The 27,877-nt window shown below is 44.6% G+C and overlaps 1 protein-coding gene across 2 annotated transcripts; it reads left to right on the top strand.

Moving 5' to 3' along the window:
• The first annotated feature begins 1,824 nt into the window (after positions 1-1,824).
• On the top strand, positions 1,825-27,221 carry LOC110491158 (guanine nucleotide-binding protein G(t) subunit alpha-2-like). Of its 2 annotated transcripts, XM_036947745.1 has the most exons (10): positions 1,826-2,175; positions 13,402-13,444; positions 13,722-13,863; positions 15,604-15,764; positions 17,677-17,805; positions 18,348-18,477; positions 18,745-18,898; positions 19,481-19,674; positions 19,875-19,882; positions 26,641-27,221. In XM_036947745.1, exons 1-8 carry the CDS (start codon positions 2,064-2,066, stop codon positions 19,666-19,668), a joined length of 1,059 nt encoding a protein of 352 aa, XP_036803640.1. In that variant the 5' UTR covers positions 1,826-2,063; the 3' UTR covers positions 19,669-19,674; positions 19,875-19,882; positions 26,641-27,221. The 2 variants fall into 2 exon arrangements, with proteins under 2 accessions (XP_036803641.1, XP_036803640.1); XM_036947746.1 differs by lacking the exon at positions 19,875-19,882 and having other exon boundaries at positions 1,825-2,175; positions 19,481-19,672; positions 26,644-27,221.
• The last annotated feature ends 656 nt before the right edge of the window (positions 27,222-27,877 follow it).

Here is a 27,877-nt window from a genome sequence, read left to right as displayed (position 1 = left end):
GGAGCTGAACCCTGGTCTAAGGTGTAGCGGAGGTGAGTCAGAATCCCACTCTCGTGATAAGGTAGGTTAACCCTGGTCTAAGGTCGTGATGAGGTAGGTTAACCCTGGTCTAAGGTCCTGATGAGGTAGGTTAACCCTGGTCTAAGGTCGTGATGAGGTAGGTTAACACTGGTCTAAGGTTGTGATGAGGTAGGTTAACCCTGGTCTAAGGTTGTGATGAGGTAGGTTAACCCAGATCTAAGGTTGTGATAAGGTAGGTTAACCCTGGTCTAAGGTCCTGATGAGGTAGGTTAACCCTGATCTAAGGTCGTGATGAGGTAGGTTAACCCTGGTCTAAGGTCCTGATGAGGTAGGTTAACCCTGATCTAAGGTTGTGATGAGGTAGGTTAAACCTGATCTAAGGTTGTGATGAGGTAGGTTAACCCTGATCTAAGGTTGTGATGAGGTAGGTTAATCCTGGTCTAAGGGGGTGATGAGGTAGGTTAACCCTGGTCTAAGGGGGTGATGAGGTAGTTTAACCCTGGTCTAAGGGGGTGATGAGGTAGGTTAACCCTGGTATAAGGTTGTGATGAGGTAGGTTAACCCTGGTCTAAGGTTGTGATGAGGTAGGTTAACCCTGGTCTAAGGGGGTGATGAGGTAGTTTAACCCTGGTCTAAGGGGGTGATGAGGTAGTTTAACCCTAGTCTAAGGGGGTGATGAGGATGTTTAACCCTGGTCTAAGGGGGTGATGAGGTAGTTTAACCCTGGTCTAAGGGGGTGATGAGGTAGGTTAACCCTGGTCTAAGGTTGTGATGAGGTAGTTTAACCCTGGTCTAAGGGGGTGATGAGGTAGTTTAACCCTGGTCTAAGGGGGTGATGAGGTAGGTTAACCCTGGTCTAAGGTTGTGATGAGGTAGGTTAACCCTGGTCTAAGGTAGGTTAACCCTGATCTAAGGTTGTGATGAGGTAGGTTAACCCTGGTCTAAGGGGGTGATGAGGTAGGTTAGCCCTGGTCTAAGGGGGTGATGAGGTAGGTTAGCCCTGGTCTAAGGGGGTGATGAGGTAGGTTAACACTGGTCTAAGGGGTGATGAGGTAGGTTAACCCTGGTCTAAGGGGTGATGAGGTAGGTTAACCCTGGTCTAAGGGTGTGATGAGGTAGGCTAAAGCAGTGCTGGATCAAAAGCCTGCACACACCCATAACCTTCTCACACGATCGTGCCTACCTGAACTGTGCTGTGCTAGCTCGGTAATGTTTCTTTCCCATTGTCCTTTACAGAATGGTTTATATAGTACTGGAAGCATCACAGTAATAGGAACCTGCACTTTTTAATCATTTACAAGAGCTCTTAAAAGGGCAATCTGCAGTTCAAACAATAACAAACCTGTTAAACAGCTGAGGGACGGGGCTGGAGAAATGTAACCACTCTCTGCTAGACAGAGATATGACACAAGGACTGACCATTCATGATATCAACATTATAGTAGGAACCATGTTTTCAGGCTACACAGTATTTGTTTACATGTACTGTGTTTACAAACATTGGAGTAAAACAACAAGCTCATAAGGCATTGAGTTATGGTCTTGAAGAATCAATGGCTATATACCTATATATATATACATTTCATTTTAAAGTCCTCTAATGGAGGTACCAATGCTCTTTACTAAATCATATACAGTACAAAACCTTTGAAAGGTCATTCTCCTGGTGTCAAAGTTACAGAAAAAGGGAACAGTCAATGCATCTCTCCATATCAAATCCCTAACCAACCGTAGAGGAGCCAAATTGGTCGTGTTTTGGTCTCTTCAGTCCAGACCTGATTAGCTGTGTTAATAGGATTTGGCTTCTGGTTCCATGTTCTATGACATGAGCTTTAAACCACAGAGACTACCCGAGTGACATTTAGCACCTGAACCTGCAGAGGAGCGACACTCTTGACTCAACCTTTGAACAGTAGCCTACCTAGCCAAACAACTACTTAACGATCTAACTGATTGTCCCTTTATCTGGGCGATCACACATCGTTTAGTGACTGAAAGGCTGTTTCTGTGTAGTTAGGCACTCCGGACAACTAACCGCCAAGATGTCGATGGACCAGCCGGAGGATCTGGAGATGGAGGGAGAGGAGGGGATAGACTCCAAGGAGCTGAAGAAGCAGCTGGCAGAGTCTAAGGCAGTTAAAGTGCTGATGCTGGGTAAGTGTACTGAACCCATTGGTGTGAATGTATCGGAGGTGATTTGAAAATCATCACGTTATTGTGAAGAGTTAACCCTGTCTGAGACTTAGAAGCCAGAAGGTGGTCCTTTTGGTCTAATGGCTAAGAGGTTAGGATCCCCCATGATATTTTTTCCCTGTTCATATAGAAACTGAAAGGATATATTTCAACTAAATGCCATGGAACAATAAACAGGGTATTTGTTGTGCAACATTTAACACAACACATTTGGCCTCCCGATAGCACTAAAACTATTTAAAAATTAAATTGAGATGACCAGATGTCACCTGTTTGAAAAACATCTGTAATTTGCACATTTAATGTTTCTGCTGTTGAATATAGTCCATGAAATGATATGATGCTTTCTCTATGGTCACATTTCAATCAAACACAGACAATGAAGTCCTGTTTTTGTCTGTGAATTGATTATTCACTTCGTCTGAACATTGACAGTTAAGAGCAGGGCTGCCAAACCATCTTCCTGGAAATCTACTGTCCTGTAGGTTTTCAGTCCAATTCCTCTTCCTGGAGATCTACAGTCTTGTGGGGGTTTCAGTCCCACGGGACTGTAGGTTGGGCAGCCCTGGTTAAGAGCAACACTTTGTCTGAACGTTGACAGTTAAGAGCAAACAAAACACAGATCAAGGCATAATGTTCTTTCTCATAGAATGTTTTAAGATATATGTGACTGAACCTAGAAAATAAGGAACATTGTTAAAGTTCAGACTAAGAGCTTTAAGGTACATTGAGGTACATTTCTCCCTGAGGTACATTGAAGTACATTTCTCCCTGAGGTACATTGAAGTACATTTCTCCCTGAGGTACATTGAAGTACATTTCTCCCTGAGGTACATTGAAGTACATTTTTCCCTGAGGTACATTGAAGTACATTTCTCCCTGAGGTACATTGAAGTACATTTCTCCCTGAGGTACATTGAAGTACATTTTTCCCTGAGGTACATTGAAGTAAATTTCTCCCTGAGGCACATTGAAGTACATTTCTCCCTGAGGTACATTGAAGTACATTTTTCCCTGAGGTACATTGAAGTACATTTCTCCCTGAGGTACATTGAAGTAAATTTCTCCCTGAGGCACATTGAAGTACATTTCTCCCTGAGGCACATTGAAGTAAATTTCTCCCTGAGGTACATTGAAGTACATTTCTATTTTATTTTATTTCACCTTTATTTAACCAGGTAGGCTAGTTGAGAACACCTTTATTTAACCAGGTAGGCTAGTTGAGAACAAGTTCTCATTTACAACTGTGGCCTGGCCAAGATAAAGCATAGCAGTGTGAACAGACAACACAGAGTTACACATGGAGTAAACAATAAACAAATCAATAACACAGAATAAAAAAATAAAAAAAGGAGAGTCTATATACATTGTGTGCAAAAGGCATGAGGAGGTAGGCGAATAAATACAATTTAGCAGATTAACACTGGAGTGATAAATTATCAGATGGTCATGTGCAGGAAGATATAATGGTGTGCAAAAGAGCAGAAAAGTAAATCATTAAAAACAGTATGGGGATGAGGTAGGTAAATTGGGTTGGCTATTTACTGATAGACTATGTACAGCTGCAGCGATCGGTTAGCTGCTCAGATAGCAGGTGTTTAAAGTTGGTGAGGGAGATAAAAGTCTCCAACTTCAGCGATTTTTGCAATTCGTTCCAGTCACAGGCAGCAGAGAACTGGAAGGAAAGGCGGCCAAATGAGGTGTTGGCTTTAGGGATGATCAGTGAGATACACCTGCTGGAGCGCGTGCTACGGGTGGGTGTTGCCATCGAGAAGAGTGAACTGAGATAAGGCGGAGCTTTACCTAGCATGGACTTGTAGATGACCTGGAGCCAGTGGGTCTGGCGACGAATATGTAGCGAGGGCCAGCCGACTAGAGCATACAGGTCGCAGTGGTGGGTGGTATAAGGTGCTTTAGTAACAAAACGGATGGCACTGTGATAAACTGCATCCAGTTTGCTGAGTAGAGTATTGGAAGCTATTTTGTAGATGACATTGCCGAAGTCGAGGATCGGTAGGATAGTCAATTTTACTAGGGTAAGTTTGGCGGCGTGAGTGGAGGAGGCTTTGTTGCGGAATAGAAAGCCGACTCTAGATTTGATTTTAGATTGGAGATGTTTGATGAGTCTGGAAGGAGAGTTTACAGTCTAGCCAGACACCTGGGTACTTATAGATGTCCACATATTCTAGGTCGGAACCATCCAGGGTGGTGATGCTATTCGGGCGTGCGGGTGCAGGCAGCGAACGGTTGAAAAGCATGCATTTGGTTTTACTAGCGTTTAAGAGCAGTTGGAGGCCACGGAAGGAGTGTTGTATGGCATTGAAGCTCGTTTGGAGGTTAGATAGCACAGTGTCCAAGGAAGGGCCAGAAGTATACAGAATGGTGTCGTCTGCGTAGAGGTGAATCAGGGAATCGCCCGCAGCAAGAGCAACATCATTGATGTATACAGAGAAAAGAGTCGGCCCGAGAATTGAACCCTGTGGCACCCCCATAGAGACTGCCAGAGGACCGGACAACATGCCCTCCGATTTGACACACTGAACTCTGTCTGCAAAGTAGTTGGTGAACCAGGCAAGGCAGTCATTAGAAAAACCGAGGCTACTGAGGTACATTGAAGTACATTTTTCCCTGAGGTACATTGAAGTACATTTCTCCCTGAGGTACATTGAAGTACATTTCTCCCTGAGGTACATTGCTCCTTCCCAGAAGAGTTATAGTCCAGGTGAAAGTCAGGACACAGTGAGGTGCTGAAAGAATCACTACTTTAGGTCCAAGTCAATCATGTTCCCTTGCTGATGAGAGGTCAAGCCTATTACTCTAACTGGTTTAGTCCAGTCTCAGAATCCAGTCCAGATTGGTGTACCCATCCTCTCGTCAGACAGCATTTAACCTTTCACACTATCATGCTGACCCAATCCAAACTGTACTTTCACACAGTGGTGGAAAATGTACCCAATTGCCATACTTGAGTAAAAGTAAAGATACCTTAATTATGGCTGGGGGCAGTATTGAGTAGCTTGGATGAATAAGGTGCCCAGAGGTGCCCAGAGTAAAGGGCCTGCTACTCAGTCCCAGTTGCAAATACATGCATATTGTTAGTACATTTTGATAGAAAACACTCTGAAGTTTCTAAAACTGTTTGAATGATGTCTGTGAGTATAATAGAACTCATATGGCAGGCAAAAACCTGAGAAGAAATCCAGCCAGGAAGTGGGAAATCTGAGGTTAGTCGATTTTCAACTCATTCCCTATTGAAGATAGTGGGCTATTGGTCATGTTGCACTTCCTAATGCTTCCACTAGATGTCAATAGTCTTTAGAAACTTGTTTCAGTCTTCTACTGTAAAAGGATGGGCTCATAAGGGCTCTTTGAGTCAGTGGTCTGGCAGAGTGCCACAGGCTCGTGAGGCTCGTGAGGCTCGTTCACGTGAGAGGTAGCTCGTATTGCATTGCTTTTCTACAGACAAAGGAATTCTCCAGTTGGAACATTATTGAAGATGTATGTTAAAAACATCCTAAAGATTGATTCTATACATCGTTTGACATGTTTCTACGGACTGTAACGGAACTTTTTGACATTTCGTCTGCTCCTAGTGAACGCGCTTCGTGACTTTGGATTTGTTTACTAAAGTAGCTATTTGGACATAAATGATGGACATTATTGAACAAAACAAACATTTCTTGTGGAACTGGGATTCCTGGGAGTACATTCTGATGAAGATCATCAAAGGTAAGTGAATATTTATCATGTTATTTCTGACTTCTGTTGACTGCACAATATCGCGGATATCTTTTTGGCTGGTTTGGGCTCTGAGCGCCGTACTCAGATTATTGCATGGTTTGCTTTTTTTATAAAGCTTTTTTGAAATCTGACACAGCGGTTGCATTAAGGAGAAGTGGATCTAAAATTCCATGTTAACACTTGTATCTTTGATCAACGTTTATTATGAGTATTTCTGGAAATTGATGTGGCTCTCTGCAAAATCACCGGATGAGATTTTTTGATATAAATATGAACTTTACCGAACAAAACATACATGCATTGTGTAACATGAAGTCCTATGAGTGTCATCTGATGAAGATCATCAAAGGTTAGTGATTCATTTTATCTCTATTTCTGCTTTTTATGACTCCTGTCTTTGGCTTGGAAAAATGGCTGTGTTTTTCTGTGACTTGGTGTTGACCTAACATCATCGTTTGTGGTGCTTTCGCTGTAAAGCCTTTTTGAAATCAGAAATTAGATTACCTTTAAAATGGTATAAGATACTTTTGTATGTTTGAGGAATTTTAAATTAGGAGATTTCTGTTGTTTGAATTTGGCTCCCTGCACTTTCACTGGCTGTTGTCATATCGATCCCGTTAACGGGATCTCAGCCATAAGAAGTTTTTAATAGAAAATGACTCAAGTAAAAGTGAAAATCACTCAGTAAAATACTACTTGAGTAAAAGTCTAAAATTATTTGGTTTTAAATATTTTTAAGTATCAAAAGTAAATGTAATTGCTAAATATACTTAATTATTAAAAGTAAAAGTATTAATAATTTCAAATTCCTCATATTAAGCAAACCAGAAGGCATGATTTTCTTGTTTTTTTAAATTGACGATAGACAGGGGCACACTCCAACACAACAAAGCACTTGTGTTTAATGAGTCCGCCAGATTAGAGGCAGTAGACGACCAGGCAGGTTCTCTTGATAAGTGTGTGAATTGGACCATTTTCCTGTCCTGCTAAAGCATTCAAAATGTAACGAGTACTTTTGTGTGTCAGGAAAAATGTATGGAGTAAAAAGTACATTATTTTCTTTAGGAATGTAGTGGAGTAAAAGTAAAAGTTTAAAATAAATAAATAGTGAATTACAGAGACCCCCAAAAACGACTTAAATAAAAAGACTTTAAAGTACTACTTAAGTACTTTACTCCACATCATTCTGACCCAATCCAAACTGTACTGGCTCTGACTTAGTGTTATTTTCACCTAGTTCCTCTTCCAGCACCTATGATGTATGGGTTCAGATGGGTTCTCAGATCAGCAGGGTTCAGATGGGTTCTCAGATCAGCAGGGTTCAGATGGGTTCTCAGATCAGCAGGGTTCAGATGGGTTCTCAGATCAGCAGGGTTCAGATGGGTGCTCAGATCAGCAGGGTTCAGATGGGTTCTCAGATCAGCAGGGTTCAGATGGGTTCTCAGATCAGCAGGGTTCAGATGGGTTCTCAGATCAGCAGGGTTTGACTAGGTTCTCAGATCAGCATGGTTTGACTGGGCTGAGGTTCAGTAGTGTGAAAAGGGGTAATTCTCTTAGCCTCTCTGCATGTAGCCACTTAAAGTCTCAATCAAGGTCAAAGATCAGAGCCCGAAACAGTCAGTATATACAGTGCCCTTTCTAATCATTGGAACAGTGAAGCCTTTGTCTTATTTTGTCTTTATACTCTATACTTGAAATCAAACAATGACATTAAAGTGCAGACTGTCAGCTTTAATTTGAGGGTATTTAGATCCATATCAGCTGAACCGTTTAGAAATTACAGCACTTTATGTACATAGTCCCCCCCCACCCATTTTAGGAGAGCAAAACTATTGGGACAAATTCACTTGAGTATGAAAGTGGTGAAAAGCTAATGTATTTGGTCCTATATCCACAGCACGTAATGACTACATCAAGCTTGTGACTCTACAAACTTGTTGGATGCATTTGCTGTTTGTTTTGGTTGTGTTTCAGATTATTTTGAGCCCAAAAGATATTAAATGGTAAATAATGTATTGTGTCATTTTGGAGCCACTTTTATTATAAATAAGAACAGAATATGTTTCTGAACACTTCTACATTAATGTGGATGCTACCATGATTACGGATAATCCTGAATGAACCGTGAATAACGAATGAGAATAACATGCTAACCTCTCACCATTTCAATAAGGGTAGGTTAGCATTTTTGGGGGGGTATATGACAGGGTCTAACTCTCTCTTAATCTTAAACACAACCAAAATAATGAGCAAATGCATACCAAAAATGTGTATAGTCACAAGCTTGACGTAGTCATTGCATGCTATGAATATGGGAGCAAATACTACACTTTTTACTACTTTAATACACTATAAGTGAATTTGTCCCAATACGTTTTTGTTAGCCCTATGCAGTAAAGCCTAGACATTAGATTGGGGATGGGAAGCGAACACAAGTTTTAAGGTCTCGTTTCTCAGGTTGATTGTTGTTTTATTGCACGGGCAGTGATATCTCTTCATCCTACATGCTGCTTGATGTGTTAAGACAGGACCAGGTTACATAATGCTTGATGTGTTAAGACACAGGACCAGGTTACATAATGCTTGATGTGTTAAGACAGGACCAGGTTACATAATGCTTGATGTGTTAAGACACAGGATCAGGTTACATAATGCTTGATGTGTTAAGACACAGGATCAGGTTACATACTGCTTGTTGTGTTAAGACACAGGACCAGGTTACATAATGCTTGATGTGTTAAGACACAGGACCAGGTTACATAATGCTTGATGTGTTAAGACACAGGACCAGGTTACATAATGCTTGATGTGTTAAGACACAGGACCAGGTTACACACTGCTTGATGTATTAAGACACAGGACCAGGTTACATAATGCTTGATGTGTTAAGACACAGGACCAGGTTACATAATGCTTGATGTATTAAGACACAGGACCAGGTTACATAATGCTTGATGTGTTAAGACACAGGACCAGGTTACATACTGCTTGATGTGTTAAGACACAGGACCAGGTTACATAATGCTTGTTGTGTTAAGACAGGACCAGGTTGCATACTGCTTGATGTGTTAAGACACAGGACCAGGTTACATAATGCTTGATGTGTTAAGACACAGGACCAGGTTACATAACGCTTGATGTGTTAAGACAGGACCAGGTTACATAATGCTTGATGTGTTAAGACAGGACCAGGTTACATAATGCTTGATGTGTTAAGACACAGGACCAGGTTACATAATGCTTGATGTGTTAAGACAGGACCAGGTTACATAATGCTTGATGTGTTAAGACACAGGACCAGGTTACATAACGCTTGATGTGTTAAGACAGGACCAGGTTACATAATGCTTGATGTGTTAAGACACAGGACCAGGTTACATAATGCTTGATGTGTTAAGACACAGGACCAGGTTACATAATGCTTGATGTGTTAAGACACAGGACCAGGTTACATAACGCTTGATGTGTTAAGACACAGGACCAGGTTACATAATGCTTGATGTGTTAAGACACAGGATCAGGTTACATAATGCTTGATGTGTTAAGACACAGGACCAGGTTACATAATGCTTGATGTGTTAAGACACAGGACCAGGTTACATAACGCTTGATGTGTTAAGACAGGACCAGGTTACATAATGCTTGATGTGTTAAGACAGGACCAGGTTACATAATGCTTGATGTGTTAAGACACAGGACCAGGTTACATAATGCTTGATGTGTTAAGACAGGACCAGGTTACATAATGCTTGATGTGTTAAGACACAGGACCAGGTTACATAACGCTTGATGTGTTAAGACAGGACCAGGTTACATAATGCTTGATGTGTTAAGACACAGGACCAGGTTACATAATGCTTGATGTGTTAAGACACAGGACCAGGTTACATAATGCTTGATGTGTTAAGACACAGGACCAGGTTACATAACGCTTGATGTGTTAAGACACAGGACCAGGTTACATAATGCTTGATGTGTTAAGACACAGGATCAGGTTACATAATGCTTGATGTGTTAAGACACAGGACCAGGTTACATAATGCTTGATGTGTTAAGACACAGGACCAGGTTACATAACGCTTGATGTGTTAAGACAGGACCAGGTTACATAATGCTTGATGTGTTAAGACAGGACCAGGTTACATAATGCTTGATGTGTTAAGACACAGGACCAGGTTACATAATGCTTGATGTGTTAAGACAGGACCAGGTTACATAATGCTTGATGTGTTAAGACACAGGACCAGGTTACATAACGCTTGATGTGTTAAGACAGGACCAGGTTACATAATGCTTGATGTGTTAAGACACAGGACCAGGTTACATAATGCTTGATGTGTTAAGACACAGGACCAGGTTACATAATGCTTGATGTGTTAAGACACAGGACCAGGTTACATAACGCTTGATGTGTTAAGACACAGGACCAGGTTACATAATGCTTGATGTGTTAAGACACAGGACCAGGTTACATACTGCTTGTTGTGTTAAGACACAGGACCAGGTTACATAATGCTTGATGTGTTAAGACACAGGACCAGGTTACATAATGCTTGATGTGTTAAGACACAGGACCAGGTTACATAATGCTTGATGTGTTAAGACACAGGACCAGGTTACATAATGCTTGATGTGTTAAGACACAGGACCAGGTTACATAATGCTTGATGTGTTAAGACACAGGACCAGGTTACATAATGCTTGATGTGTTAAGACAGGATCAGGTTACATAATGCTTGATGTGTTAAGACACAGGACCAGGTTACATAATGCTTGATGTGTTAAGACACAGGACCAGGTTACATAACGCTTGATGTGTTAAGACACAGGACCAGGTTACATAATGCTTGATGTGTTAAGACACAGGACCAGGTTACATAACGCTTGATGTGTTAAGACACAGGACCAGGTTACATAATGCTTGATGTGTTAAGACACAGGACCAGGTTACATACTGCTTGTTGTGTTAAGACACAGGACCAGGTTACATAATGCTTGATGTGTTAAGACACAGGACCAGGTTACATAATGCTTGATGTGTTAAGACACAGGACCAGGTTACATAATGCTTGATGTGTTAAGACACAGGACCAGGTTACATAATGCTTGATGTGTTAAGACACAGGACCAGGTTACATAATGCTTGATGTGTTAAGACACAGGACCAGGTTACATAATGCTTGATGTGTTAAGACAGGATCAGGTTACATAATGCTTGATGTGTTAAGACACAGGACCAGGTTACATAATGCTTGATGTGTTAAGACACAGGACCAGGTTACATAACGCTTGATGTGTTAAGACACAAGACCAGGTTACATAATGCTTGATGTGTTAAGACACAGGAGACAAAGCCCAACACTCAATAGGGAGGTGGATGAAGAGGAGGGCGGGCCAACCATAATCTGGAACGGGCACTTAGCCAATGGGTGCTATCTGTGACTAGGAGTGGTGCAGGACTTAACCAATTAGAGTAGACTAAATAGAGAACCCATCTCCTTCAGAAGGTGGTCCCTCTTGGGTTTCTATTGCCCAATTTTTATTTTGTTTTTATTGAACCTTTATTTGTCCAGGAAGTCCCACTGAGGCCAGAATACCTCTTTTACAAGGGATACATTGTAAAGTGTACGCTGGAAGTCAGGAAGTACAGGAATTGCACATTTTATAATAAATATAGTACAAAATAATAAACATGGAAAGCGTACAGAGTCAATAACACCCGAGGAGAGAACAAAGCGGACGGACAGATACAGGGGAGGTAATCAGGAAGGTGATGGAGTCCAGGTGAGTGTCATGAGGCGCAGGTGCGTGTAACGACTGTGACAGGTGTGCGTAATGATGAGACAACCGGCCACGTCGAGCAACCGGAGAGAGGCAGCAGGATGCAGAGGTGATGGTTAACAGAGAGACCTGTAGAGAGAGTCTTTAAGCTCAGCTGAGAGGAGAGAGGCAGCAGGATGCAGAGGTGATGGTTAACAGAGAGACCTGTAGAGAGACTCTTTAAGCTCAGCTGAGAGCCTGCGCACCGGATTGTTTGTGTTGTGTAACCTATTCCTATCTATGTTCGTTGTCATGCCGCTTTAGTCATGGCAAGACAGCACAAACAGAACTGGAACCAGGCTAAGTGCTGAGCAATAGGTACTAACACACGCGCTTGGTACAGGGTGGGATCGGTACCATAGTGTTGATTGATTGAACTTATGGGACATTTGAAAGTAGCAGGTTGACACAGCATTACATGAACTGTAAGCGAGGCTAAAAACACAATAAAGCCGAGGTCTTCTTTTCAATATGGTGTTTAAATAAAGGGGTTTAAATAAGTGACATCGAGGCCTTTGTCCTAATCTGCCTGAGAGAACCAGGTTACATCCCAAACGGAACCCTATTTAAGCAGTTGTGCACTATGTAGGGAAGAGGGTTCCATAGGGTTCTGGTCTAAAGTAGTGCACAATGTAGGGAAGATGGTTCCATAGGGTTCTGGTCTAAAGTAGTGCACTATGTAGGGAAGAGGGTTCCATAGGGTTCTGGTCTAAAGTAGTGCACTATGTAGGGAAGAGGGTTCCATAGGGTTCTGGTCTATAGTAGTGCACTATGTAGGGAAGAGGGTTCCATAGGGTTCTGGTCTATAGTAGTGCACTATGTAGGGAAGATGGTTCCATAGGGTTCTGGACTAAAGTAGTGCACTATGTAGGGAAGATGGTTCCATAGGGTTCTGGTCTAAAGTAGTGCACTATGTTGGGAAGAGGGTTCCATCGGACTCTGGTCTAAAGTAGTGCACTATGTAGGGAATAAGGGTCCATCTGAGCTCAAAAAACGAGCTGAGCCGTGCTGCACTGGTCTGGTTACATGTTGGGGTAGGCACCCATAGTATTTTAGTTTTAAAGGTTTTAAAATAAAAGGTTTAAAATAAATATTTTAGGTGACATCAAGGTCTTTTTTACCCTGAAGTCTCTGAGAGACCCAGGCTGCCTCTCAAATGGCATCCTATTAAGCACTGGTCAAACAATAGCGTTTAAAATGAAGGTTTTAAAATAAAGGTTTTTAAGTGACATCCAGACCTTTGTCCCAGTAAGGAGATGTCAGTGATCTCCACACAGACTGTTCTGTCAAACTGCTCTATTTTCAATCGGTCCCATAGGGCTCTGGTCAAAATTAGGGCACTATATAGGGAAGAGGGTGCCATTTGGGAATAACCCTATGTTTCGCTGGCCACCAGGTCCAGGAGTATTTAGATATTTTATTGTCACGTACACCGGATAGTGTAGTGAAATGTGTTGTTTTACAGGGTCAGTCATAGTAGAACACCCCTGGAGCAAATTAGGGTTAAGTGCCTTGCTCAAGGGCACATTGGCCGGTTTTTCACCTTGTCAGCTTTGTAATTAAAAATGACATTGTTGACCTTTATTTAACTGTTGTAATAAATGGTGTATTTTTGTTTTCTTTCAGGTGCTGAGGAGTCTGGGAAAAGCACCATCGTAAAACAAATGAAGTACGTTAAGTTACAAATGAAGTACGCTTTTTCGGGTTCTCTCTCTGTTAATATGGGGCAGCAGAGAGGTGAGCTGCACTGCCACAGAAGCACCACTAGGTGGCAGTTTGGATAATTGAGCCACAGGGAAATTCCACTTTCACAGAGTGACTCAGACGTCAAAGTTAAACAAACCATACAACTCTATGCACAACAAGGACTACGTTAAACAATTTTTTTTTAAAGTGGAATAACTCAATACTAACCCAATAGTTCTTCTTCTTCTTCTTCTTCACAGAATCCTTCACCTGGGTGGTTTTAATAAGGAGGAGAAGGTGTCATCCAGAGGGGCGATCTTTGGTAACATCCTGCAGTCAGCTCTGTCCATCGTCAGAGGCATGGGCATCCTGGGGATCAAGTACGGATCACCGGCTGCGGAGGTGGGTACTCTAGGCTGGGTGTTTGCGTGTGTGTGTGTGAAACAATACTATAATATACTGTACCATGTAGACATGTTATACTGTACCTTATGTTATACTATACTGCTATACTATAGACATGTTATACTGTACTATACTGTTATACTATACAGACATGTTATACTGTAACTTATGTTATATTATACTATACTGTTATATTATACTGTTATACTATAGAGACATGTTATACTGTACAATACTGTTATACTATACAGACATGTTAAACTATACTGTTATACAATACTGTTATACTATACAGACATGTTATACTGTACTGTTATACTATACTGCTATACTATACAGACATGTTATACTGTACCTTATGTTATACTATACTGTTATACTATAGACATGTTATACTGTACTATACTGTTATACTATAGACATGTTATACTGTACTATACTGTTATACTATACAGACATGTTATACTGTACCTTATGTTATACTATACTGTTATACTATAGACATGTTATACTGTACAATACTGTTATACTATACAGACACGTTATACTATACTGTTATACTATACTATACAGACATGTTATACTGTACCTTATGTTATACTATACTGTTATACTATAGACATGTTATACTGTACAATACTGTTGTACTATACAGACATGTTATACTGTACCTTATGTTATACTATACTGTTGTACTATACAGACATGTTATACTGTACCTTATGTTATACTATACTGTTGTACTATACAGACATGTTATACTGTACTATACTGTTATACTATAGAGACATGTTATACTGTACCTTATGTTATACTATACTATACTGTTATACTATAGACATCTTATACTGTACTATACTGTTATACTATACTGTTAGACTATACAGACATGTTATACTGTACTATACTGTTATACTATACAGACATGTTATACTGTACTATATAGACATGTTATATATGTTATACTATACTAAAATGTATAGACATGGTATACTATACTGTTATACTACACTATACTGTTATACTATACAGACATGTTAAACTGAACCTTGTTATACTATACTATACTGTTATACTATACTGTTATACTATACAGACATGTTATATATGTTATAGTATGTTATACTATACTATACTGTACAGACATGGTGTACTATACTGTAGACATGTTATACTATACTGTATAGACATGGTATACTATATTATACTATACTGTAGACATGTTATACTATACTATACTGTATAGACACTATATACTATACTGTATAGACACTATATACTATACTGTAGACATTTTATACTATATAGACATGATATACTACACTGAAGACATTTTATAGTATACTGTATAGACATGATATACTATACTGTAGACATTTTATACTATACTGTATAGACATGATATACTATACTATACTGTACACATTTTATAAGATTGCGGAGTTGCCAACAACCGGAAGTTCTGGTTGTCAGGGGAAATGGAATGAGAGCCTGTGACTCGACTTCCTCTTTTTGGATGTTAAGGCGAGACTTCATCTTAACTCCTCCTCCACATTCACTGGATTGGTTGAACAGTGCAGAAGAGAACCTCCCCCCACAGTTTGTCTTTGTGTTCTCTTCAAGACCAGAATGTGGAGGGCTCTACAGTAGTTTCAGGTGTTTCTTTTCTGCCTGGTAATGTTACATCATACTATGCTATACTGATGCATGTATGGGTGTTGTTCTCTGTGTGTCCAGGATGAAGGCACGAAGCTGGAGAACCTATCCAACTCTACTGAGGAGGGAACCATGTCTCCTGAGCTGGCTGAGTGCATCAAGAAGCTGTGGATGGACCCTGGCATCCAGGAGTGTTTCGAGTCAGCAGCCGAGGGCTACCATCTCCTCGACTCCGCTCACTAGTGAGTCTATGGCATGGCTCAATAACCAGATTCAGGCGCGGGACGTTTTTTTCTTGATCGGAGGGTCAGGGGGCCGGAACATAATTACAAATCATTTGTAGAATGCAAATTGACAGCAAGAAGCCTAAACATATATAATATTTGACTAAAAGACCATTTCAAATTTTTCTGACATTTGTATACGATCACATATATATCTGTTATACACTGGAATACTTTTAGACAGATTTACACAATTAAAATAACTTTGCTGGTGTTTTTACAGTCTTTTATACTGAACAAAAATATAAACGCAACATGTAAAGTGTTGGTTCCATGTTTCATGAGCTGAAATTAAAGATCCCAGAAATTGTCCATACGCACAAAAAGGTTTTCTATCAAATTTAGTGCTCACATTTGCCAAGATAATCCATCCACCTGACAGGTGTGGCATATCAAGAAGCTGATTAAACAGCATGGTCATTACACAGGTGTACCTTGTGCTGGGGACAATAAAAGGCCACTCTAAAATGTGCAGTTTTGTCCCACAACACAATGCCACAGCTGTCTCACGTTGAGGGAGCGTGCAATCGGCATGCTGACTACAGGAATGTCCACCAGAGTATTGAAAGTTAATTTCTCTACCATAAGCCGCCTCCATTGCCGTTTTAGAGAATTTGGCAGAACGCCCAACCGGCCTCACAACCGTAGACCACGTGCAACCACGCCAGCCAAGGACATCCACATCCGGCTTCTTCCCATGCGGGATCGTCTGAGACCAGCCACCCGGACATCTGATGAAACTGCGGGTTTGCACAATGGAAGAATTTCTGTAGAAATGTTCAGAAATCGTCTCGGGGAAGCTCATTTGCATGCTCGTTGTCCTCACCAGGATCTTGACCTGACTGCAGTTCGGCGTTGTAACCGACTTCAGTGAGCAAATGCTCACCTTCGATGGCCACTGGCACGCTGGAGAAGTGTGCTCTTCACGGATGAATCCCAGAGTATGGCGTCTTGTGGGCGAGCGGTTTGCTGATGTCAACCTTGTTACCAGTTTCCCCATGGTGGCGGTGGGGTTATGGTATGGGGAAGGTATAAGCCACGGCCAACGAACACAATTGCATTTTATGGATGACAATGAGATATCGTGATGAGATCCTGAGGCTCGTTGTTGTGCCATTCATCAGCTGCCATCACAGTTTCAGCATGATAATTCATGGGCCCGTCTCAAGGATCTGTACGCAATTCTTGGAAGTTGAAAATGTCCCAGTTCCATGGCCCACATACTCACCAGACATGTCACCCATTGAGCATGTTTGGGATACTCTGGATCGATGTGAACGACAGCGTGTTCCAGTTCCTGACAATATCCAGCAACTTCACACAGCCCTTGAAGAGGAGTGAGACAACATTCCACAATCAACAGCCCTGATCAACTCTATGTGAAGATGTGTCACGCTGCATGAGGCAAATGGTGGTCACACCAGATACTGACTGGTTTTCTGATCCACGCCCCTATTTATTTTTTAAAGGTATATGTGATCAACAGATGCATATCTGTATTCCCAGTCATGTGAAATCCATAGATTAGGGCCTAATTCATTTATTTAAATTAACTGATTTGCATATATGAACTGTAATTCAGTAAAAATCTTTGAAAATGTTGCCTATTGCATTTATATTTTTGTTCAGTGTTTTTTTTGGTGTTCAGAAAAATTGAGGGTCCAAATAAAATCAATCACGGGCCAAAGTTTGGCCTGCGGGCCGCCAGTTGGGGATCCCTGGTCTATGGCCTCTGTGGATGCTAAACAGTGCTGTTGTCTTTGGGGTCTAGTTACTGTAAAGCACTCTGTAATAACTGCTGATCTAAAAAAGGCTTTTAAAATACATTTTATTGATTAGTTGATTGATTTACTCTGCCTCTCTCACACAGCTTCCTCAGTGACCTGGAGCGCATCACCCAGGCTGACTTCACCCCTAACGACCAGGACATCCTTCGGTGCAGGATCAAGACCGGCGGGGTCAATGAGGAGAGGTTCATCTGCAAAGACGTTAAATTCAGGTGAGCTACAGTAGCTAACTACCTGGCTCTTTTGTCACAGTAAATTATAGTTCACCTGCAAAGACGTTAAATTCAGGTGAGCTACAGTAGCTAACTACCTGGCTCTTTTGTCACAGTAAATTATAGTTCACCTGCAAAGATGTTAAATTCAGGTGAGCTACAGTAGCTAACTACCTGGCTCTTTTGTCACAGTACATTATAGTTCACCTGCAAAGATGTTAAATTCAGGTGAGCTACAGTAGCTAACTACCTGGCTCCTTTGTCACAGTACATTATAGTTCACCTGCAAAGACGTCAAATGAAGGCAAGGTAGTGTAACTGTTGCAACTGAACCAGCCACTTCTTACCCAACATCTTAACCATTAGATCAGGATACTCCAACCCTGTTCCTGGAGAGCTACCCTCCTATAGGTTCACTACAGCCCTATTCCTGGAGAGCTACCCCCCTATAGGTTCACTACAGCCCTGTTCCTGGAGAGCTACCCTCCTATAAAAAGGGCTTAATAATTGATTGATTGGTTAATTGTGTCTCTGACGGACAGGATGTTTGATATGAGCGGTAGAAGAGAAGAGAGGAAGAAGTGGATCCACTGTTTCCAGGGCGTCCATTGTGTCCTGTTCTGTAGTTCCCTCAGCGCGTATGACCTGGTGCTGCTGGAGGACGAGGAAATGGTGAGTGATCACACACTGTTTCACATACATACACACACACACACACACACACACTGTTTCACACACACACACACTGTTTCACACACACACACACACACACTTCAAAGTTAATCTAAACTAAAAAAGGAGGGTACAGATGAGAGGGAGGAGACGTTCAACCATATTGCAAACCTCACCAACTAGTGTGACCGCAGCGAGCTAGTGGAGGTTGAGCCCGACGATGACGATGACCCATCCTTCATTCCTCCTGTCCTCTTCTCTTTTCAGAACCGCATGCACGAGTCTCTCCACCTATTCAACAGTATCTGCAACCACAGGTTCTTCGAGGACACCATCCACATGCTCTTCCTCAACAAGAAGGACATCTTCCAAGAGAAGATCAAGAATGTCCACCTCAATGTCTGCTTCCCCGACTACGATGGTGAGTCCTACTCAACGAAAAGTTGTTTTCCATGAACTTTGACCTTTGGTTTTGAGTTTATTCACCGTGTGTGATGAATGACTCCAGGCTGAATCCCATCCGGCCGTGACTGGGAGTCCCATAGGGTCGTGAATGGGAGTCCCATAGGGCCGTGATTGGGAGTCCCATAGGGCCGTGATTGGGAGTCCCATAGGGCCGTGATTGGGAGTCCCATAGGGCCGTGATTGGGAGTCCCATAGGGCCGTGATTGGGAGTCCCATAGGGCCGTGATTGGGAGTCCCATAGGGCCGTGATTGGGAGTCCCATAGGGCCGTGATTGGGAGTCCCATAGGGCTGCGCACAGTTGGCCCAGCATTGTCCGGGTTGGGCTGTCATTGTAAATATGATTTTGTTCTTAACTGACTTGCCTAGTTAAATAAAGATTAAATAAAAATATATACATAAAAAAAATTAATACATTAAAATCTTTCTCACTCAATTAAAACACAATAAGAAACTCCCTCTTATTCCCTCTGTCAAACACATACGAAGACACCAGCAACTAGTCTCTGATCAGTTTTTACAGCTCTTATCTCCCTATAGGGCCTAACACATACGAAGACGCCAGCAACCACGTGAAGATGCAATTTGAGTCTCTGAACTTGAAGCAGGCGGAGAAACCCATCTACACCCACATCACCTGCGCTGTAGAGACACAGGACGTCAACCAGGCCTTCAACACCATCACAGACGTCATCAAAACCAACCTAAAAGACGCCGGGCTGTTCTGAGCAGGTACAGTATAACAGCCTGTATTACTGCCTGACGCACGCTCACACCTCAGTGCCGAACAGGAAATCACTATGAAGGACCAACATTAGTCCTGTGGCCTTACTGAAACAATGTAATAAGGCCTGGCTATGAACAGACCATCTGCTGACAAACTGTAATAAGGACTGGCTGTGGACAGACCATCTGCTGACAAACTGTAATAAGGCCTGACTGTGAACAGACCATCTGCTGACAAACTGTAATAAGGCCTGGCTGTGAACAGACCATCTGCTGACAAACTGTAATAAGGACTGGCTGTGAACAGACCATCTGCTGACAAACTGTAATAAGGCCTGGCTGTGAACAGACCATCTGCTGACAAACTGTAATAAGGCCTGACTGTGAACAGACCATCTGCTGACAAACTGTAATAAGGCCTGGCTGTGAACAGACCATCTGCTGACAAACTGTAATAAGGCCTGGCTGTGAACAGACCATCTGCTGACAAACTGTAATAAGGCCTGGCTATGAACAGACCATCTGCTGACAAACTGTAATAAGGCCTGGCTGTGAACAGACCATCTGCTGACAAACTGTAATAAGGCCTGGCTGTGAACAGACCATCTGCTGACAAACTGTAATAAGGCCTGACTGTGAACAGACCATCTGCTGACAAACTGTAATAAGGACTGGCTGTGAACAGACCATCTGCTGACAAACTGTAATAAGGCCTGACTGTGAACAGACCATCTGCTGACAAACTGTAATAAGGACTGGCTGTGGACAGACCATCTGCTGACAAACTGTAATAAGGCCTGACTGTGAACAGACCATCTGCTGACAAACTGTAATAAGGCCTGACTGTGAACAGACCATCTGCTGACAAACTGTAATAAGGACTGGCTGTGGACAGACCATCTGCTGACAAACTGTAATAAGGCCTGACTGTGAACAGACCATCTGCTGACAAACTGTAATAAGGCCTGACTGTGAACAGACCATCTGCTGACAAACTGTAATAAGGCCCGGCTGTGAACAGACCATCTGCTGACAAACTGTAATAAGGACTGGCTGTGAACAGACCATCTGCTGACAAACTGTAATAAGGCCTGACTGTGAACAGACCATCTGCTGACAAACTGTAATAAGGCCTAAATGTGAACGGACCATCTGCTGACAAACTGTAATAAGGACTGGCTGTGGACAGACCATCTGCTGACAAACTGTAATAAGGCCCGGCTGTGAACAGACCATCTGCTGACAAACTGTAATAAGGCCTAAATGTGAACGGACCATCTGCTGACAAACTGTAATAAGGCCTGACTGTGAACAGACCATCTGCTGACAAACTGTAATAAGGCCTGGCTGTGAACAGACCATCTGCTGACAAACTGTAATAAGGACTGGCTGTGGACAGACCATCTGCTGACAAACTGTAATAAGGCCCGGCTGTGAACAGACCATCTGCTGACAAACTGTAATAAGGCCTAAATGTGAACGGACCATCTGCTGACAAACTGTAATAAGGCCTGACTGTGAACAGACCATCTGCTGACAAACTGTAATAAGGCCTGGCTGTGAATAGACCATCTGCAATGAAATTAAATTAAAATACGACATGTTGTTTTATGTCTGACATATTACCTCAATGACATAAACTCAGCAAAAAAAGAAACAGCCCTTTTTCAGGACCCTGTCTTTTAAAGAGAATTTGTAAAAATCCAAATAACTTCACAGATCTTCATTGTAAAGGGTTTAAACACTGTTTCCCAATGCTTGTTCAATGAACCATAAACAATTAATGAACATGCACCTGTGGAACGGTCGTTAATTAAGACACTAACAGCTTACAGACGGTAGGCAATTAAGGTCACAGTTATGAAAACTTAGGACACTGAAGAGGCCTTTCTTGTAATCTGGAGCTGGATCGATTTGGAGGTGGAGGGTCTGTCATGGTCTGGGGTCTTTCCTATACATATTTACACATGTTCAGTTTGATGAAAATAAACGCAGTTGACAGTGAGAGGATGTTTCTGTTTTTGCTGAGTTTAAGTATGGTTCTAATTATTACAGCATTATTATACTTCTATTACACGGTCAGGTCAGAACATAGAAATCTATTACTAGAATGGACATACCATGGTCTGAGGTGCTTTGTCCCTTCTAGTAATTGAGTTTCTATGGTTCAGACGGCTGAGGGTGAGGAGGATGGATGAAGAGAATCATATCACTAACATTTCCCCGATATTATCCCTGTCCCTCCCCATCTCGAAACTATGTCTGTCCCTCCCTCCCCATCTCGACACTATCCCTGTCCCTCCCTCCCCATCTCGACACTATCCCTGTACCTCCCTCCCCATCTCGACACTATCCCTGTCCCTCCGTCCCCATCTCGACACTATCCCTGTCCCTCACTCCCCATCTCGACACTATCCCTGTCCCTCCCTCCCCATCTCGACACTATCCCTGTCCCTCCCTCCCCATCTCGACACTATCCCTGTCCCTCCCTCCCCATCTCGACACTATCCCCGTCCCTCCCTCCCAATCTCAACACAATCCCCGTCCCTCCCTCCCCATCTCGACACTATCCCCGTCCCTCCCTCCCCATCTCGACACTATCCCCGTCCCTCCCTCCCCATCTCGACACTATCCCCGTCCCTCCCTCCCCATCTCGACACTATCCCCGTCCCTCCCTCCCAATCTCGACACTATCCCCGTCCCTCCCTCCCCATCTCGACACTATCCCCGTCCCTCCCTCCCCGTCTCGACACTATCCCTGTCCCTCCCTCCCCGTCTCGACACTATCCCTCCCTCCCCATCTCGATACTATTCCTGTCCCTCCCTCCCCATCTCGACACTATCCCTGTACCTCCCTCCCCATCTCGACACTATCCCTGTCCCTCCCTCCCCATCTCAACACTATCCCTGTCCCTCCCTCCCCATCTCGACACTATCCCTGTCCCTCCCTCCCCATCTCGACACTATCCCTGTCCCTCCCTCCCCATCTCGACACTATCCCTGTCCCTCCCTATTTCAACACTATCCCTGTCCCTCCCTATTTCAACACTATCCCTGTCCCTCCCTATTTCAACACTATCCCTGTCCCTCCCTCCCCATCTCGACACTATCCCTGTCCCTCCCTCCCCATCTCGACACTATCCCTGTCCCTCCCTCCCCATCTCGACACTATCCCTGTCCCTCCCTCCCAATCTCGACACAATCCCTGTCCCTCCCTCCCCATCTCGACACTATCCCTGTCCCTCCCTCCCAATCTCGACACTATCCCTGTCCCTCCCTCCCCATCTCAACACTATCCCTGTCCCTCCCTCCCCATCTCGACACTATCCCTGTCCCTCCCTCCCCATCTCGACACTATACCCCTCCCTCCCTCCCCATCTCGACACTATCCCCCTCCCTCCCTCCCCATCTCGACACTATCCCCGTCCCTCCCTCCCCATCTCGACACTATCCCCGTCCCTCCCTCCCCATCTCGACACTATCCCTCCCTCCCCATCTCGATACTATCCCTGTCCCTCCCTCCCCATCTCGACACTATCCCTGTCCCTCCCTCCCCATCTCGACACTATCCCTGTCCCTCCCTCCCCATCTCGACACTATCCCTGTACCTCCCTCCCCATCTCGACACTATCCCTGTTCCTCCCTCCCCATCTCGACACTATCCCTGTCCCTCCCTCCCCATCTCAACACTATCCCTGTCCCTCCCTCCCCATCTCGACACTATCCCTGTCCCTCCCTCCCCATCTCGACACTATACCCCTCCCTCCCTCCCCATCTCGACACTATCCCCCTCCCTCCCTCCCCATCTCGACACTATCCCCGTCCCTCCCTCCCCATCTCGACACTATCCCCGTCCCTCCCTCCCCATCTCGACACTATCCCTCCCTCCCCATCTCGATACTATCCCTGTCCCTCCCTCCCCATCTCGACACTATCCCTGTCCCTCCCTCCCCATCTCGACACTATCCCTGTCCCTCCCTCCCCATCTCGACACTATCCCTGTACCTCCCTCCCCATCTCGACACTATCCCTGTTCCTCCCTCCCCATCTCGACACTATCCCTGTCCCTCCCTCCCCATCTCGACACTATCCCTGTCCCTCCCCATCTCGACACTATCCCTGTCCCTCCCCATCTCGACACTATCCCTGTCCCTCCCTCCCCATCTCGACACTATCCCTGTCCCTCCCTCCCCATCTCGACACTATCCCTGTCCCTCCCTCCCCATCTCGACACTATCCCTGTCCCTCCCTCCCCATCTCGACACTATCCCTGTCCCTCCCTCCCCATCTCGACACTATCCCTGTCCCTCCCTCCCCATCTCGACACTATCCCTGTCCCTCCCTATTTCAACACTATCCCTGTCCCTCCCTATTTCAACACTATCCCTGTCCCTCCCTCCCCATCTCGACACTATCCCTGTCCCTCCCTCCCCATCTCGACACTATCCCTGTCCCTCCCTCCCCATCTCGACACTATCCCTGTCCCTCCCTCCCCATCTCGACACTATCCCTGTCCCTCCCTCCCCATCTCGACACTATCCCTGTCCCTCCCTCCCCATCTCGATACTATCCCTGTCCCTCCCTCCCCATCTCGACACTATCCCTGTCCCTCCCTCCCCATCTCGACACTATCCCTGTCCCTCCCTCCCCATCTCGACACTATCCCTGTCCCTCCCTCCCCATCTCGACACTATCCCTGTCCCTCCCTCCCCATCTCGACACTATCCCTGTCCCTCCCTCCCCATCTCGACACTATCCCTGTACCTCCCTCCCCATCTCGACACTATCCCTGTCCCTCCCTCCCCATCTCGACACTATCCCTGTCCCTCCCTCCCCATCTCGACACTATCCCTGTCCCTCCCTCCCCATCTCGACACTATCCCTGTCCCTCCCTCCCCATCTCGACACTATCCCTGTCCCTCCCTCCCCATCTCGACACTATCCCTGTCCCTCCCTCCCCATCTCGACACTATCCCTGTCCCTCCCTCCCCATCTCGACACTATCCCTGTCCCTCCCTCCCCATCTCGACACTATCCCTGTCCCTCCCTCCCCATCTCGACACTATCCCCCTCCCTCCCTCCCCATCTCGACACTATCCCTGTCCCTCCCTCCCCATCTCGACACTATCCCGTTCCCTCCCTATTTCAACACTATCCCTGTCCCTCCCTCCCCATCTCAACACTATCCCTGTCCCTCCCTCCCCATCTCGACACTATCCCCCTCCCTCCCTCCCCATCTCGACACTATCCCTGCCCCTCCCTCCCCATCAACACTATCCCTATCCCTGTCCCTCCCTCCCCATCTCGACACTATCCCTTTCCCTCCCTATTTCAACACTATCCCTGTCCCTCCCTCCCCATCTCGACACTATCCCTGTCCCTCCCTCCCCATCTCGACACTATCCCTGTCCCTCCCTCCCCATCTCGACACTATCCCTGTCCCTCCCTCCCCATCTCGACACTATCCCTTTCCCTCCCTATTTCAACACTATCCCTGTCCCTCCCTCCCCATCTCGACACTATCCCTGTCCCTCCCTCCCCATCTCGACACTATCCCTGTCCCTCCCTCCCCATCTCGACACTATCCCTGTCCCTCCCTCCCCATCTCGACACTATCCCTGTCCCTCCCTCCCCATCTCGACACTATCCCTGTCCCTCCCTCCCTATTTCAACACTATCCCTTTCCCTCCCTATTTCAACACTACCCCTGTCCCTCCCTATTTCAACACTATCCCTGTCCCTCCCTATTTCAACACTATCCCTGTCCCTCCCTCCCCATCTCGACACTATCCCTGTCCCTCCCTCCCCATTTCAACACTATCCCTGTCCCTCCCTCCCTATTTCAACACTATCCCTTTCCCTCCCTATTTCAACACTATCCCTGTCCCTCCCTATTTCAACACTATCCCTGTCCCTCCCTCCCCATCTCGACACTATCCCTGTCCCTCCCTATTTCAACACTATCCCTGTCCCTCCCTCCCCATCTCGACACTATCCCTGTCCCTCCCTCCCCATCTCGACACTATCCCTGTCCCTCCCTCCCCATCTCGACACTATCCCTGTCCCTCCCTCCCTATTTCAACACTATCCCTGTCCCTCCCTATTTCAACACTATCCCTGTCCCTCCCTATTTCAACACTATCCCTGTCCCTCCCTCCCCATCTCGACACTATCCCTGTCCCTCCCTCCCCATTTCAACACTATCCCTGTCCCTCCCTCCCTATTTCAACACTATCCCTTTCCCTCCCTATTTCAACACTATCCCTGTCCCTCCCTATTTCAACACTATCCCTGTCCCTCCCTCCCCATCTCGACACTATCCCTGTCCCTCCCTATTTCAACACTATCCCTGTCCCTCCCTCCCCATCTCGACACTATCCCTGTCCCTCCCTCCCCATCTCGACACTATCCCTGTCCCTCCCTCCCCATCTCGACACTATCCCTGTCCCTCCCTCCCTATTTCAACACTATCCCTGTCCCTCCCTATTTCAACACTATCCCTGTCCCTCCCTATTTCAACACTATCCCTGTCCCTCCCTCCCCATCTCGACACTATCCCTGTCCCTCCCATATTGCTTTCTTTTTACGGTTTATTTTTCATCATAAGCCTCCCAAAAGTCCCATTAAAACAGACCTGGGGCTCTATTTAATGTGCATGGCAGAAGTTCAGCTGTACAGCACACTCCCGCTTTACAGGAGACGGCGTTCATGAAAAACGCTGCATGCTGCATGTCGACGTAAACCGGAAATGACCTTTACATTTCTATCGCTTCAGCTTTACACTTTGAATAGAAGACACTAGTTAAGATATATTTTACTCGATACAAATGCGATCAAATATATATTAGAGCAGCTGTGAGGCATTGCAGCGTGTCCAAAACAAAACTGAATCTGCAGACATGATTGATCTACGACGAGTAGCATTCACAAAGTTTTTTTATGGACATATTAAATGGACTTTCTCTTCATCTCTTCAGAACTTCCATCAGCCAACTCACTGGTTTTTATTGGGCCACTGTGCTGGAGAAGGTGGACAGTTGGTGGACAACTGTTTATCCTGCTGTCATCGTCACCACCGCCGAGCCCTGGGTTCCTCGGATGCATCCCTCTACTACTACTACAACATCATCATCATCATCATCAAGTCCATTGGGTAGAAAACAGAGTATCAACATTTAACATTTTTGTTGTAAAAAAAATTAAATGAAAGTGCTCCTTGGACGGCACTTATATTGTGTAACGTACCTTTAAACACCCTGAAGCTAGTGTTTATGTTTTACCTTTAGTAGTCTCCTGCTGTTACTCTTTAACTTGTAAAACAGTTACCAACAGCAGATATTTGAAAATGATCATCTATTTTTAATGGAATCTATTTTAATAGCATAAACGGTGTATTGTGAGACACAAGCTTAGACTAAATAATAACAGACCAAACTCTATTTTGACCAGACCAATATTATCGTAAGTACTGTGAGAAAGGGATCGTTTTGAATATTACGTTTGTCCTTATTTTTGAAGTTTAGAGACAAAATAAAGATGGATAGACTTCTCTGTACTCTGTTTTTGATAACTGAAGATTACACAGACCGTACCAGACACCGATTACACAGACCGTACCAGACACCGATTACACCGACCGTACCCGACACCGATTACACAGACCGTACCAGACACCGATTACACCGACCGTACCCGACACCGATTACACAGACCGTACCAGACAGATTACACAGACCGTACCAGACAGATTACACAGACACCGATTACACAGACCGTCCACGACACCGATTACACAGACCGTACCAGACACCGATTACACAGACCGTCCACGACACCGATTACACAGACCGTACCAGACACCGATTACACAGACCGTACCCAACACCGATTACACAGACCGTACCAGACACCGATTACACAGACCGTACCCAACACCGATTACACAGACCGTACCAGACACCGATTACACAGACCGTACCCAACACCGATTACACAGACCGTACCAGACACCGATTACACAGACCGTACCCAACACCGATTACACAGACCGTACCAGACACCGATTACACAGACCGTCCACGACACCGATTACACAGACCGTACCAGACACCGATTACACAGACCGTACCCAACACCGATTACACAGACCGTACCAGACACCGATTACACAGACCGTACCCAACACCGATTACACAGACCGTACCAGACACC

Source organism: Oncorhynchus mykiss, chromosome 16, assembly GCF_013265735.2.
Source record: "Oncorhynchus mykiss isolate Arlee chromosome 16, USDA_OmykA_1.1, whole genome shotgun sequence".
Classification (NCBI taxonomy): Eukaryota; Metazoa; Chordata; class Actinopteri; order Salmoniformes; family Salmonidae; genus Oncorhynchus; species Oncorhynchus mykiss.
The sequence above is the reverse complement of the archived record's forward strand: the minus strand, read 5'-3'. Positions and strand labels throughout refer to the sequence as shown.